Raw genomic sequence first — 13425 nt, forward strand, 5'->3', positions numbered from 1 at the left:
CACACCACCCTGGGTTAGACAATGGCGATATGCAAATCAGCTCTGACCCTGTGCCCCATGGGAACAGTCCAGTCCGAACTACAAAAGCCATGTCCTTCCCAGAACGGAATCAAGCATCCGAGGACCGGACCGGTTTCGAGGTAACACCTCTCATCAGCCCGGCTAGCTGGACTCCAGTGGTGTGGAGTGCCTGGGACCCACGTCTGGGCATCCACAGCGCACTTAGGGCGGAATATGCAAACACAACAGGTGATGGACCGAATGTGGATCAATGTCACACACTCAACCCAGTCCAAAGATCTGGGCCCAAATCCATCGTTATTTTGCACTCCACACCACCCTGGGTTAGACAATGGCGATATGCAAATCAGCTCTGACCCTGTGCCCCATGGGAACAGTCCAGTCCGAACTACAAAAGCCATGTCCTTCCCAGAACGGAATCAAGCATCCGAGGACCGGACCGGTTTCGAGGTAACACCTCTCATCAGCCCGGCTAGCTGGACTCCAGTGGTGTGGAGTGCCTGGGACCCACGTCTGGGCATCCCCAGCGCACTTAGGGCGGAATATGCAAACACAACAGGTGATGGACCGAATGTGGATCAATGTCACACACTCAACCCAGTCCAAAGATCTGGGCCCAAATCCATCGTTATTTTGCACTCCACACCACCCTGGGTTAGACAATGGCGATATGCAAATCAGCTCTGACCCTGTGCCCCATGGGAACAGTCCAGTCCGAACTACAAAAGCCATGTCCTTCCCAGAACGGAATCAAGCATCCGAGGACCGGACCGGTTTCGAGGTAACACCTCTCATCAGCCCGGCTAGCTGGACTCCAGTGGTGTGGAGTGCCTGGGACCCACGTCTGGGCATCCCCAGCGCACTTAGGGCGGAATATGCAAACACAACAGGTGATGGACCGAATGTGGATCAATGTCACACACTCAACCCAGTCCAAAGATCTGGGCCCAAATCCATCGTTATTTTGCACTCCACACCAACCCAGGGTGGTGTGGAGTGCAAAAAAACGATGGATTTAGGCCCAGATCCTTGGACTGGGTTGAGTGGTGACATTGATCCACATTCGGTCCATCACCTGTTGTTTTTGCATATTCCGCCTTAAGTGCGCTGGGGATGCCCAGACGTGGGTCCCAGGCACTCCACACCACTGGAGTCAAGCTAGCCCGGCTGATGAGAGGTGTTACCTCGAAACCGGTCTGGTCCTCGGATGCTTGATTCCGTTCTGGGAAGGACATGGCTTTTGTAGTTCGGACTGGACTGTTCCCATGGGGCACAGGGTCAGAGCTGATTTGCATATCGCCATTGTCTAACCCAGGGTGGTGTGGAGTGCAAAAAAACGATGGATTTAGGCCCAGATCCTTGGACTGGGTTGAGTGTGTGACATTGATCCACATTCGGTCCATCACCTGTTGTTTTTGCATATTCCGCCCTAAGTGCGCTGGGGATGCCCAGACGTGGGTCCCAGGCACTCCACACCACTGGAGTCAAGCTAGCCGGGCTGATGAGAGGTGTTACCTCGAAACCGGTCTGGTCCTCGGATGCTTGATTCCGTTCTGGGAAGGACATGGCTTTTGTAGTTCGGACTGGACTGTTCCCATGGGGCACAGGGTCAGAGCTGATTTGCATATCGCCATTGTCTAACCCAGGGTGGTGTGGAGTGCAAAAAAACGATGGATTTAGGCCCAGATCCTTGGACTGGGTTGAGTGTGTGACATTGATCCACATTCGGTCCATCACCTGTTGTTTTTGCATATTCCGCCCTAAGTGCGCTGGGGATGCCCAGACGTGGGTCCCAGGCACTCCACACCACTGGAGTCAAGCTAGCCGGGCTGATGAGAGGTGTTACCTCGAAACCGGTCTGGTCCTCGGATGCTTGATTCCGTTCTGGGAAGGACATGGCTTTTGTAGTTCGGACTGGACTGTTCCCATGGGGCACAGGGTCAGAGCTGATTTGCATATCGCCATTGTCTAACCCAGGGTGGTGTGGAGTGCAAAAAAACGATGGATTTAGGCCCAGATCCTTGGACTGGGTTGAGTGTGTGACATTGATCCACATTCGGTCCATCACCTGTTGTTTTTGCATATTCCGCCCTAAGTGCGCTGGGGATGCCCAGACGTGGGTCCCAGGCACTCCACACCACTGGAGTCAAGCTAGCCGGGCTGATGAGAGGTGTTACCTCGAAACCGGTCTGGTCCTCGGATGCTTGATTCCGTTCTGGGAAGGACATGGCTTTTGTAGTTCGGACTGGACTGTTCCCATGGGGCACAGGGTCAGAGCTGATTTGCATATCGCCATTGTCTAACCCAGGGTGGTGTGGAGTGCAAAAAAACGATGGATTTAGGCCCAGATCCTTGGACTGGGTTGAGTGTGTGACATTGATCCACATTCGGTCCATCACCTGTTGTTTTTGCATATTCCGCCCTAAGTGCGCTGGGGATGCCCAGACGTGGGTCCCAGGCACTCCACACCACTGGAGTCAAGCTAGCCGGGCTGATGAGAGGTGTTACCTCGAAACCGGTCTGGTCCTCGGATGCTTGATTCCGTTCTGGGAAGGACATGGCTTTTGTAGTTCGGACTGGACTGTTCCCATGGGGCACAGGGTCAGAGCTGATTTGCATATCGCCATTGTCTAACCCAGGGTGGTGTGGAGTGCAAAAAAACGATGGATTTAGGCCCAGATCCTTGGACTGGGTTGAGTGTGTGACATTGATCCACATTCGGTCCATCACCTGTTGTTTTTGCGTACTTCTAATGGCAGCATTGTGGACAATATTGGTATAATAATTGGCCTGGACTGATGTTATGAGTTTTCTGCATGTTGTGAGGAGTGCCTTCAGTAGCATAAGGTCACACAGGTTATTTATTTCCTTTGTTTGCCTGTCCGTCTGTGGATGGAGCAGTTGTTGTTTGTGAGATCTTTGGGGTACCAAAGTGGTGAAGATTTAAACTTGCACTTGTTTCTTTCTGTTGGAACTCTGTTATTCATATGATTTAATAGAAAAACAGCTAAGAAGTTTTGACTGTCGAGAACAATATCCAAGTACAACTGCCCCCACCAACCTGTAGCCACTTGATTAAAATGACTATTTTTAGTTTTTGAAGTGAGGTTACAAAATGTGAAGGCTATGGACTAGGGGCCATATGCATAAACACATATTCCCATAGACACAGAATGGACAAAACCCTTTGATGCATTTGGCCCTAGATTCGTAAAACATGACTGCGCACCCAAAGTTAAACTTAGAGAGAGCACAAAACTAGTTGAAATAGTAAAACTGCCAAGCTAATTTGAAGTGAATGATTTGTGAGTTTTTATGAGCGAAAATTGTTCTTATGAAGGGGGAGAATCCATCAGCATGGCCCTTTTTCCAATTTCACAAATTTCGGGATACAAGAGGAGCATGAACAAACACAAATGCGCAAGATTCCAGGTATGAATGAACAACACATGGTAATGGAGCACACAACAGGATGGAATAACAATAAAGTTTAGAAGAACAACAGTGGTTTGGTTTATAGCAAAGCTATATTTTACTACCCCGACACACATTAGAGAAGTACACCGTTCCTATATCCCACAGTGTTTTGTTCTACTGGAATTTTTCAAGGCTGTAAAAGAGTATACATTAAAAAAAACACCATTATAATAGTGAATAAAATAATTATAAAGGTGATAGAGCCAACCAAAACACCTCAAGTCAAATTCCATAGACCACATTCCCAGAAATGAGCCTCAGTCTATGTGAAACAAGAAAATAAATGCAATGAAAATAATGACAACAAGAGTATCTACATATCAAATGATAAAAATAATCATGTCACTTGCTTCTTTTTGTTCCCGTGAGACAAAGATGAAAACAGTGTGCAATATTTCCTCTTTGTGTCAAAGGTGCTCAGAAGAAAAATGATAGTTCCAGAAAGTATTGTGAAAAAAGAATGATGTCGAAAAGTGAACAACACAAAGAGTGACCATACGTCCTCATACAAAATGTGTAGTATAAAGAAAAGAAGAATATATATATAAAAACAAAAGGGACATATCCTATGTAGAAAAGGCCTGAGTGCATAGAAATATTATTAAATAATGTGAAGAAGAGAAGAACAATCTAAGAAGAAACACAAGGTTTATGGTTTAATAAACAAAAGTGCAGCGCCTTGGGAAATACAGGAGTGGTGAATACAACAAAAAAACATACACCACTTGTGTATAGGTGAAGAGTTTACCCTACCATGGGGCCCAAGGCAAAGTAAAAATGTAGACATGTGCCAAGTATCACTGTGTTTACTTCTTGAGGCCAAGTAGTATATGCCAGAAGGAGGAGAAGGGCCAAGATAGGCCCATGGCATCAGCAACTTCAGTAAACAGGCAAAATGTATATCATAGTCATATAAAGAATTACAGAAAGAGTACCCGTGGCGCTCATGTTGTAAACAAAAACTTGCGTAATGACAGAAAGGATTAGTATTGGAAGAGAGAGACTGACCTGAGTGCACGTGCAGTGAAGTGTCTTGTTTGTGAGCTAAGTAAGAGTGATGTGTATTTTTTTATTGGATTTATTATTCTAATTTCCACACAGTACTTTCTTTTGCTCTCAAACTTCCGAACTATGTAATCATACTGTTTTTTATTTTCATTCAGACATCAGTTTTGATCTGAATTATACGTCCTAACTTTTTTTACTGTTTTCACGACTCCTATAATTTCCAAGGCGATAATATTAATCCATATTGTATCATACTTTATGTGAGGAGGACCCTTTTAGTTCACTTGCTCAGATGGTAGTTTTAGCCAGAATTAGTCACATCTGTTGGCATTCTATTCTTACCCTCCTTTTTCTTTCTATATTTTTTATTATTTCTCCACAGTATTCAATACCATTGCTATGGACTCAGACATTTTCTACATAGGGTATGTCCCTTTTGCTTTTATATACAATTTCTTCTTACTGAACATTTTCTGAGGGGACACTTGGTCACTCTTGGTACTTACTGTTCACTTGTCAATATCATTCTTTCTTCACATTACGATCTGAGACCATCACATTTTTGCCCCTGTTTCACAGAAACAAATCGGGCACACCCCTCATGATTATTTGTATCATATGATGTGTGGATACTCTTAGTGTCATTATTCTCATTGGATTGTTATGTTCTTGTTTGACACAGACTGAAGATAATTTCTGGGAATGTGGTTACTGGACGTGGCCCTTTTTTGCAGTGTTATCCACCAAACCTTTTGCCTTCTTCTGCCTATTTTTTCTGGCCTTTTTTTGTTGGCTTTAGGGCTCGGGGCACTTTACTAACATGAATCAGTGCCAAAGTGCATATGCTCTCTGTGTAAATTGTATCTGTAATTTGTTTATCTATGATTGGCATATTTATTTTACATGTAAGTCCCCAGTAAAGTGCGCTTTGGGTGCCCACGGCCTGAAAATCAAATGCTACTAGTGGGCCTGCAGCACTGATTGTGCCAGCCACGTGAGTATCCCTGCAACCATGTCTCAGACCTGCCACTGCAGTGTCTGTGTGTGCAGTTTTGAAATGCATAGCCGACCTGGAAAGTGCAACCACCTGCCAAGTCCAAACCTTCCCTTTTACTACATATAACGCACCCCTAAAGTAGGCCCTGGTAGCCCCATGGGCAGGGTGCAGTGTATGTGAACGGTAGGACATTTACTAATGAGTTTTACATCTCCTGATATTGAAATACCACCAGTTTTGTTTTTCACTATTGAAAGGACTATCTCTTCTATAGGTTATCATTGGGGCTGCCTTTGTAAACTCTTACAAGAGTAACTTCCAATTGAGAAGAGATAGAGATGGTGAGTTTAGGGTACCTGAATTCACAATTTAAAAATACATCTTTTAAATTGTGGGTTTGAAAATGGCATTTTTAGAAGGTGGGCATTTTCTTGCTTGAACATTCTGTGCCTCTGCCTGCCTGTGGAATCAACGTCTGGTTAAGGCTGACAGTTGGGGGGTTTGTGCATTCACTCTAGACAATCACACAAAGGGAGCTGAGGCGTGCCCTACATATCCTCATGGCCCATCACCAGGCCATCCAGAGCTAGTCTAGTGGGAGGAGTTGTCAATGACATCTGAATTGGGCTGTGCCTGTCCTCACACAAAGCATTCGCCAACCCCCTGCAGTGTGTCTAGAGCCAGGTCGGGAAAAGGCAGGGTCTTGTGCACTACAAAGGCTTTCCTTTGAAGTATGACTACTTAAAAGACTGAGACTGCTATACGTACTGGAGCTGTGACACCATAACTTCAGAAAACGTCTGATTAAGAGAAGATTCTGCAAAGAAGAAGAGCTGGACCAGCTGTAACAAGGGAACTGCCACTCGGAACTGTTGTTGTTGTTGTGCTGGCATACTGCTTGCTGTTTTTGTCTTGGAGAGTGAAAGGACTGGATTTTGTTTCCATCATCCTGCTTGCCATGGTTCTCCAAGGGATTGTGTGTGCTTGCCTTCTGTTAAGAAGTCTCAGGGATACCAAAGACTTCACCTTCAGCCCTTGAACTCCTCTGCTGGGAGTTCTGACCTGTCAAGTGGTGCTAATTCCGGTTCTGGGCCCTTGAAGGTAGCTTCTGCTGCAAGAAGAGAAGAAAATCTATGCATCAACCTTGGGCACCTGTTTTTCCTGCCGCACTCTTGCCGTGTGGTTGAAAAAACAATGCATTGCGGCAGCAGAAGAATCGGCGCAGAGCCTCCCATGTGGCCTGAAGATCATCAGAGTCCTGAGCACTGTGTCCCTGATGTCCGAGACCCCAACTCCGACTTCGATGCAGGTCCTTCTGTGCGGCTGAAGAAAGATACATCACTTGCCACGCGGCTGGAAAATCAGCGCAGCGCCTGTATCGCTGGCGCCACATCGACCCTTTACGTCTGGATTTTCAACACATTGCACCTGTGCGCCAAGTTCTTCATCGACATTGCCCAGCAGTAAGGAACTGAGGCCGCGTGTCTTGAGATCGACGCATCACCTCCCCTCACAGCAAGGAACTGACGCATCATCTCGCCTCACAGTAAGTAACCGACGCATCACCTCCCCTGCGCTGCAGTAAGGAACCTACGCATCACCTACCCTGGCAGTTAAGAACTGATGCATCAGCTGCCGGTGGGAGTAAGGAACTGATGCATTGCTTTGCTTTTTCGGAGCCTCACCTCCCCTGCGCCTGTTTTAGTAATTGATTTAGATGCATCCCAGATATTCTGTGATAACAGTGACACAACCATAGTTTTCTGAGATTGAACTATTTTCAACCTTTAAAAGTGACATCTTTACTTTTGTATGTTGGAATTTTGTCATTTTCGACTTGTTTTATTCAGATAAAGATGGGTTATTTTTTTTCTAAACTGGTGTTGGGTCCATTTGTAGTGGTTTCACTGTGTTACTGTGTGTTCTTTGTACAAATTCTTAACACATTGCTTCTGAGAATAAGTCTGACTGCTCGTGTCAAGCTACCAAAGGGTTGAGCAAGGGTTATGTTAACTTTGTGATCCCCTTAACCGGAGGAGAAGAAAGGGTCCCTACTTGGACAGGGTGCAAGCCACTGCCAACTAGAGAACCCCATTTCGAACAGTGGTCCAGTAAATTGACGTGTTTTTTGGTTCGTCTCTTTCACCTTTTATAATTGTGTTATTCATTCTTATAACTGTGGTTTTTTTATATACTCTTTTACAGCCATAAAAAAGTCCAGTTGGACAGAACATGTTTTGGCTTTAGGATCCTCTTAAGTGTTTCTGTGCATTAAAAAAAATATAGCTTTGCTATAAACCGAAGCACAGTTGTGTTTCTGAACTTTACTAGAACACTATCCTAGTGTGTTCTCCTTAGCCATGTTTTGATCATTTATGGCTTCAAACTGGACTATCTCTGGTCACCGGCTTGCATGATTTCCCTAGGTAGCAGGGAGTTTAGTCAGGACTCGCATCATCATCATAGACATTGCATATGTATACAATTATAACACACATTTATTACTATTCTTGAAAATGCAAAATTTCTTTCGACTGTTACTAATATCTTTAAATTGTTTCTGTGTATGTTGACCTTAATTACACATTCAGGCAACATACTTCAATTACTCCTGCCAAAAGCAAATGTAAACCTTCGGAAAGAGTAGAGAAAACCCTATTTCCATGTAGAGAAAAACTAGAAATATTTACAAGTGCAAATGTACATTCCCAAATTATTTTCAGATATGGAAAATCCACATAAGTACATTTTGAAAAGGTGGAATGATCTTTTTTTAGGTAGAAACCAAAGGGTCACACAAAATTACAACCTAGAAAACAAATCCATACATGCGATTATACCTATATTTAAATAAGTCATTCAAATCATTTGATGTTGTACAGCTAAATACTAATAGAGGAATTAACACTTACAGCAATAAATATATGCGTAAATATAAATAATAAATCCATGAGACCTCATAATTGCGAAGTAAAATACCTTTGTAAAATCCTCAAAAAAGAAGGCTCTAGATTTTGCCATACTCCATGATATTTGCTCAATTGAATATTTATTTTTGCATAAATGTTTTCAAAATATGCAATCCGGTTCATTTTATCCTTCCAATAACGAAAACATGGGATGCATGTTAATCGCCATTGCTGTAATATTAAGGAACAAGCTACAGAAATGGAAATAATGATAAACTTGTGTTCTGCCCCTGAAGAAATGACTACTTAATACTTATGGATGACTTCAGGGGTATAATATAGCAACCATCTTGAAAAAAACTCCATTCTCTTCAGGAGGCTGCTCTAAACAGTTCATAACTGTGTTGTGAGATCTCACCCTACAAAGCTAACGCTAATGTCAGTCTTGTCTCCTTCTCCACTTTATTCAGATAAGTTGAAAGGAGAGGCGTCCGCTTAAGTTGTGTTAAACAAAGACCTCGGACCGATCTTCTGATTTAGCAGATTGCTAGTGGAGAATGTATCTAATTTGAATAAACCTTAAAAATAAATCCCTTCCCATGCCTCCTCGGATCAGCTCTAACTGATCCCGGGTTTTCCAAGCCGAATACATTTTGAAATCAGCAACCTCATAGAATGCCAAACTATTGCACTGCCTATCTCCGGCCTTGAAATCGTAAAGCCAAAACATCTACAATCTTCGGGAATCAAATAATCATTGAGATTTGGTAGATTATATTCCTTAAACAATTCATTTTTTCGAAAGGCTAGATTTATAATCGACTTATATCTTGTCATTTTGCAAAGCATACATATCTTTAAAATGAGAGAAAATGCAACCCCAAGTCCACTATCATTAGTTTACGTAGATAATTATAAAAAATGGGAGAAATAAAGAGTTGTTAAACCGAGATACTGAGTCCAAAAAAGCAGCCTGTAAAGCTAAACCACTTTGTTTGTTATTTAATTGAAGACTATCAAATGTTGAGCAGGGACTGATCATTCTCCACAAAAAATTCGGAACAAAGTACACAGATTAAGTAAAACAATTGAGGGATTGTAATCGAAATATTGGAAAATAAGATGATAAAAGAGTAGCAAAACTGACATTTTTTAGTAATGCTACCATTCCCATAACTGAGAGTGCCAAAAGCTTACACTTTTCAAAGGTTCTCTCATATACAGTGGAGTGCTTATGGAAATCTACGACTGTCAGAGTTCAGGAGTACTTATTTTATTCATTATGAATCCCTAAACAGGCAATACTTTTCTCTGAAGCTGAGTGGATCTAAAAAAGTAGCTTTTTCACTTTTTACAACCTGGCTGAGTGAGTTAGGTTTTATTTAGTTATAGCTAGTTATACTGTGTCTAGGAAGTACATTTCAGACAACTGAAGTTAATTGATAGTAATCAAACCAGTCTCTCATTTACTTGAGTCAGTATGAGTGTGCTAAGCTCAATTACTGAATTCGTCTATATAGATCCTCCCAAGATCCTACTGCTATCTCTAGCCCAATGCCTCAATACTCAGCAGCTTGCTTTACCATTACTCTTCTGTGCTACGCTCTCCCATCTCTTCTTTGCAGTAACAGCTGGCTTCTTATCTCCTTTTCAAACTTCTTAAAGAGCAGTTCTATTACTTACAGATATCTATCCAGGCACTGTCCTCTGCAACTCCCTTCTTTTGCATTGTGTTTAAATAAATTATGACTTATATAGTATTTAATGTTAATGAACATTTTATACATCTGAAAAACAAAGTAAAAGGCACAGTTGCTTTCTGTTTCACACAGAAACATTCAGTCACTGCACTAAACCCTTCAAATACATGTTCAGCAGTAACTGCAGGGAAACTCTGGCTTATAAAAAAAAGTTGCAACATGGCGGTAAAATAAGTGGAAACCAAGCAAGCGAAAAGACAACGAGGGTAAGGCTGATCACTACTGGTGTCATGGAAGTAACAGGGTGCAAGGATGCACTTTGAAGTGCGTCATTCAACTTACCTGCTGGAAAAGGTAAATCAGCAGGCAGCAGACAGCAGCAACCGGTGCCTGCATTGCACAAAGCGCATCCATGGAGTCTTCTGCATGAAAACATGCCAGACATGTCTGCAAGCGCAGCCTCTCCACCTCTGGGCCTTCCTTCAGCCAGAGGGCTCTCACACCTGGTGTGCCACCTGCAAAATTAAGTCAGACTTGCAGTGACAGTGCCGCTGCCATAAGCAGTTATTTTATATGTCAGTAAGGCAAAGGCTGTAGTGACACCAATACACTAGGGTGCTTGATGTATACATATTTAACATACGCTAAAAAACAGCAACTTATGAGCATAAGTTCCTCATCCTGAATCACAAACTCGTGGTTAGTGGAATTTTACTCCTGCAATTTACATTTATGAATATGGAAACATCTGCCCCCAGGGTGGAGTTTCCACATTCCTAAATGCAGGACTTTATTGGGTGATGCAAGGGTTTCAGGGTCTAAAACTGCATCTTACCGTGAATTTGCAAGTTCATGAGAATTCACAAACAATTCATAGATAGCTTGCCAATCACAAAGAACACACAAAACTGCTCATTTGAAAAGCAGAAACAAAAGGCAAGCAATCTAACCACTGAAGTCTGTCTACCTCGCCTATTATAATCATGTAAAATATAGCAAAAGACTAGATTGAGGAGACAATGTCTCCCAGAAGTGGTTTTACTGTTTCTCCGAGTCTTTTTCTACTCTAATCAGCCCCATACAGACACAGTTATACATACGTGAACACACACACTACACACAAAATAAAAAATGTTGTGGGATTTAATCCACGTAACAAAAATATCGCTCTGGCCTACCTAAAACTAAGTGGGCAGCTGTATTGCAGCACATGACACTTGGGTAGGGCCCCACTTGTTTTATACGACCCTGACTGCTACTGCTGCTAGTCAAGCAAACAACATTCAGGTTGTTGCCGATTTTAACATCGTTTTGCTCACTCTCGTCACAGTGCCCCTCCTCAGGATCCCAGTGCAAGATGCCTAACGTACTCAACACTTGTCAGCGCTTTTCAACAAGCAGTCATGGCGCCGTTCATTCTTTGTAAAGTTTACTTTAAAAATCCCTTGTACCAAGAGGCATGACGTCTCTATCGCCATTTCCCCGCACGCCGATCTGAAAACAAGTCAAGTGTCACAGAGAGCTTGGTCCCAGCACAATGATACACCTTGATTGTGTGCAAATGCCTCGTTGGAGCATTACAAAAAGCCAAATGTAAAACTCAGGCATACAAAGAAGTATTTTTTTTCTTTTGCACAAACTAAGGAATTTGTTCCTCAGTTCATAGAAGCATTGATAACCTAATTTCTAAATTAGATTTTCTGTATGGACTACTCTGCCCCTGTCCTGGAACAGGAGGAGCTAGCCTTAAATCGGGTCTGCTGGTACTTTAAGAAACATAGTTTAGAAGGGGTCCAGTGAACCTGGTGCAGTAGCCAGAATTTTGTTTGAGCTAGTGCTGGAGATATGAGCCAAAGAAGTGGAATGACAACTACAGCCACTCTTTTATGCATGTCTCAATGAGTGTGTTTTATGTAAATGAAAATACAATAAAAATATCCTATAAAAAAAAAAGAAAAAAAAGGAAACATAGTTTTGTTGAATTGTACGGCGTGGAAAAGTTAAGAGCTTAAACATCAGAATTAAGTGATACAATATTGAAACAAGTAGCAGGTCTTGTAGTGTAGTTCCTATATTCCCATTAGGCTCTGCGCATTGAAATTATATACACTATAGATTTGGCAAAGGACTGAGGTCACTATGTCTCTATCGAGTATACTAAACTTAATTGTGTGTGTGCCAGCTAACAACTCAGAGGTCACTAGAAACTTTCTCGAATAAACAAGATGGGATTAGTTTCTGACAACCGCATAAACATGACAACTTTGTTTCCCTTAAAACCGAAACATATCTTCCAGGTCGTGAAAACAATAGATAACTATTTTACTCAGTCAATCGTGTATGCTTCATTTCTACAGAGTTGCATATAAATAAAGAGACGGGCGTTTCAATAAAAAGGGGTTTATTGAACAGTCTTGTTTCTCATGCAAGAGATCTGAACTGCTACAATCGTTAGACAGAATGCGAAGTATAATGCGTACAGAGTAAACAGTAGAATAAAATAATACTGTAATATCATTGTCTGTTGCTATGACATATATAAAAATACATACATAAATAACACAGGCTAAAATACTCAACTGGTGCTTCTAAAATACACCTACCCCAATGTACCTAACCTAGGTCTAGTACCAGGGAAGAAGTAGGTGTTGTCTAGATATAGTTCTCGTTCTGCCAAGAATTGCCAAAGGTTTCTCTAGGATCTAATCAGCTCCATATCTTTAGAATGTGTTTCAGTCCCACAAACACTCTAGACAGTTTCAGACTACGACAGCAACTGTCAGAATTTTTCAGAGCAGTAAGACTTAAAGTCTTATTTGGGGGAAGTCCAGAGAGAATAGAGGGCAGAGGTGACACCAACTTTCACCCTACATCTAATTTCACCCCCGCCCCCGAGTTCCTATCTCCCTCTTGAAGTCATTACTTTCGAAAGGGCAGTCATTCATGAGATAGAGGAACTGGCCAGGTCACACACTCAACCCTTAAGGAACCTCACTAAGGAGGAGAAAGAGGCTCTATACCAACCTAAAAACAATCAAGACTTGGTCATAAAGTCTGCAGATAAGGGAGGGGCAATCGAAATCCAGACAAGGATAGCATACGATCAGGAATGCTCATGGCTGCTTGGTGACGAGAGGAACTACAGAGTCCTTCCAAGAGACCCAACTTCGGAATTGAGAAGGGCAATTACTACCATGGTGCAAGAGGCTATAAACAACGACTAGATCTCAGAACAGGAGGCTAACTTCCTGCAGCAGAAAGATCCAATAGCTCCTTATTTTTATACACTCCCTACGGTGCACAAAGAAAGGAG

General features: G+C 42.5%; 1 protein-coding gene across 2 annotated transcripts in view; it reads right to left on the reverse strand.

Moving 5' to 3' along the window:
* The window catches only part of FAM120B (family with sequence similarity 120 member B), a 1223188-nt gene that overhangs the window by 748237 nt on the left and 461526 nt on the right, over nt 1–13425 (reverse strand). For both annotated transcript variants that reach the window (XM_086927133.1, XM_086927134.1), the window contains exon 5: nt 10455–10627. In XM_086927133.1, the coding sequence (XP_086783259.1) occupies nt 10455–10627 (173 nt within the window). The remainder of the gene's footprint in view (nt 1–10454; nt 10628–13425) is intronic.

The sequence above is a fragment of the Lissotriton vulgaris genome, chromosome 6, assembly GCF_964263255.1.
Source record: "Lissotriton vulgaris chromosome 6, aLisVul1.2, whole genome shotgun sequence".
Classification (NCBI taxonomy): Eukaryota; Metazoa; Chordata; class Amphibia; order Caudata; family Salamandridae; genus Lissotriton; species Lissotriton vulgaris.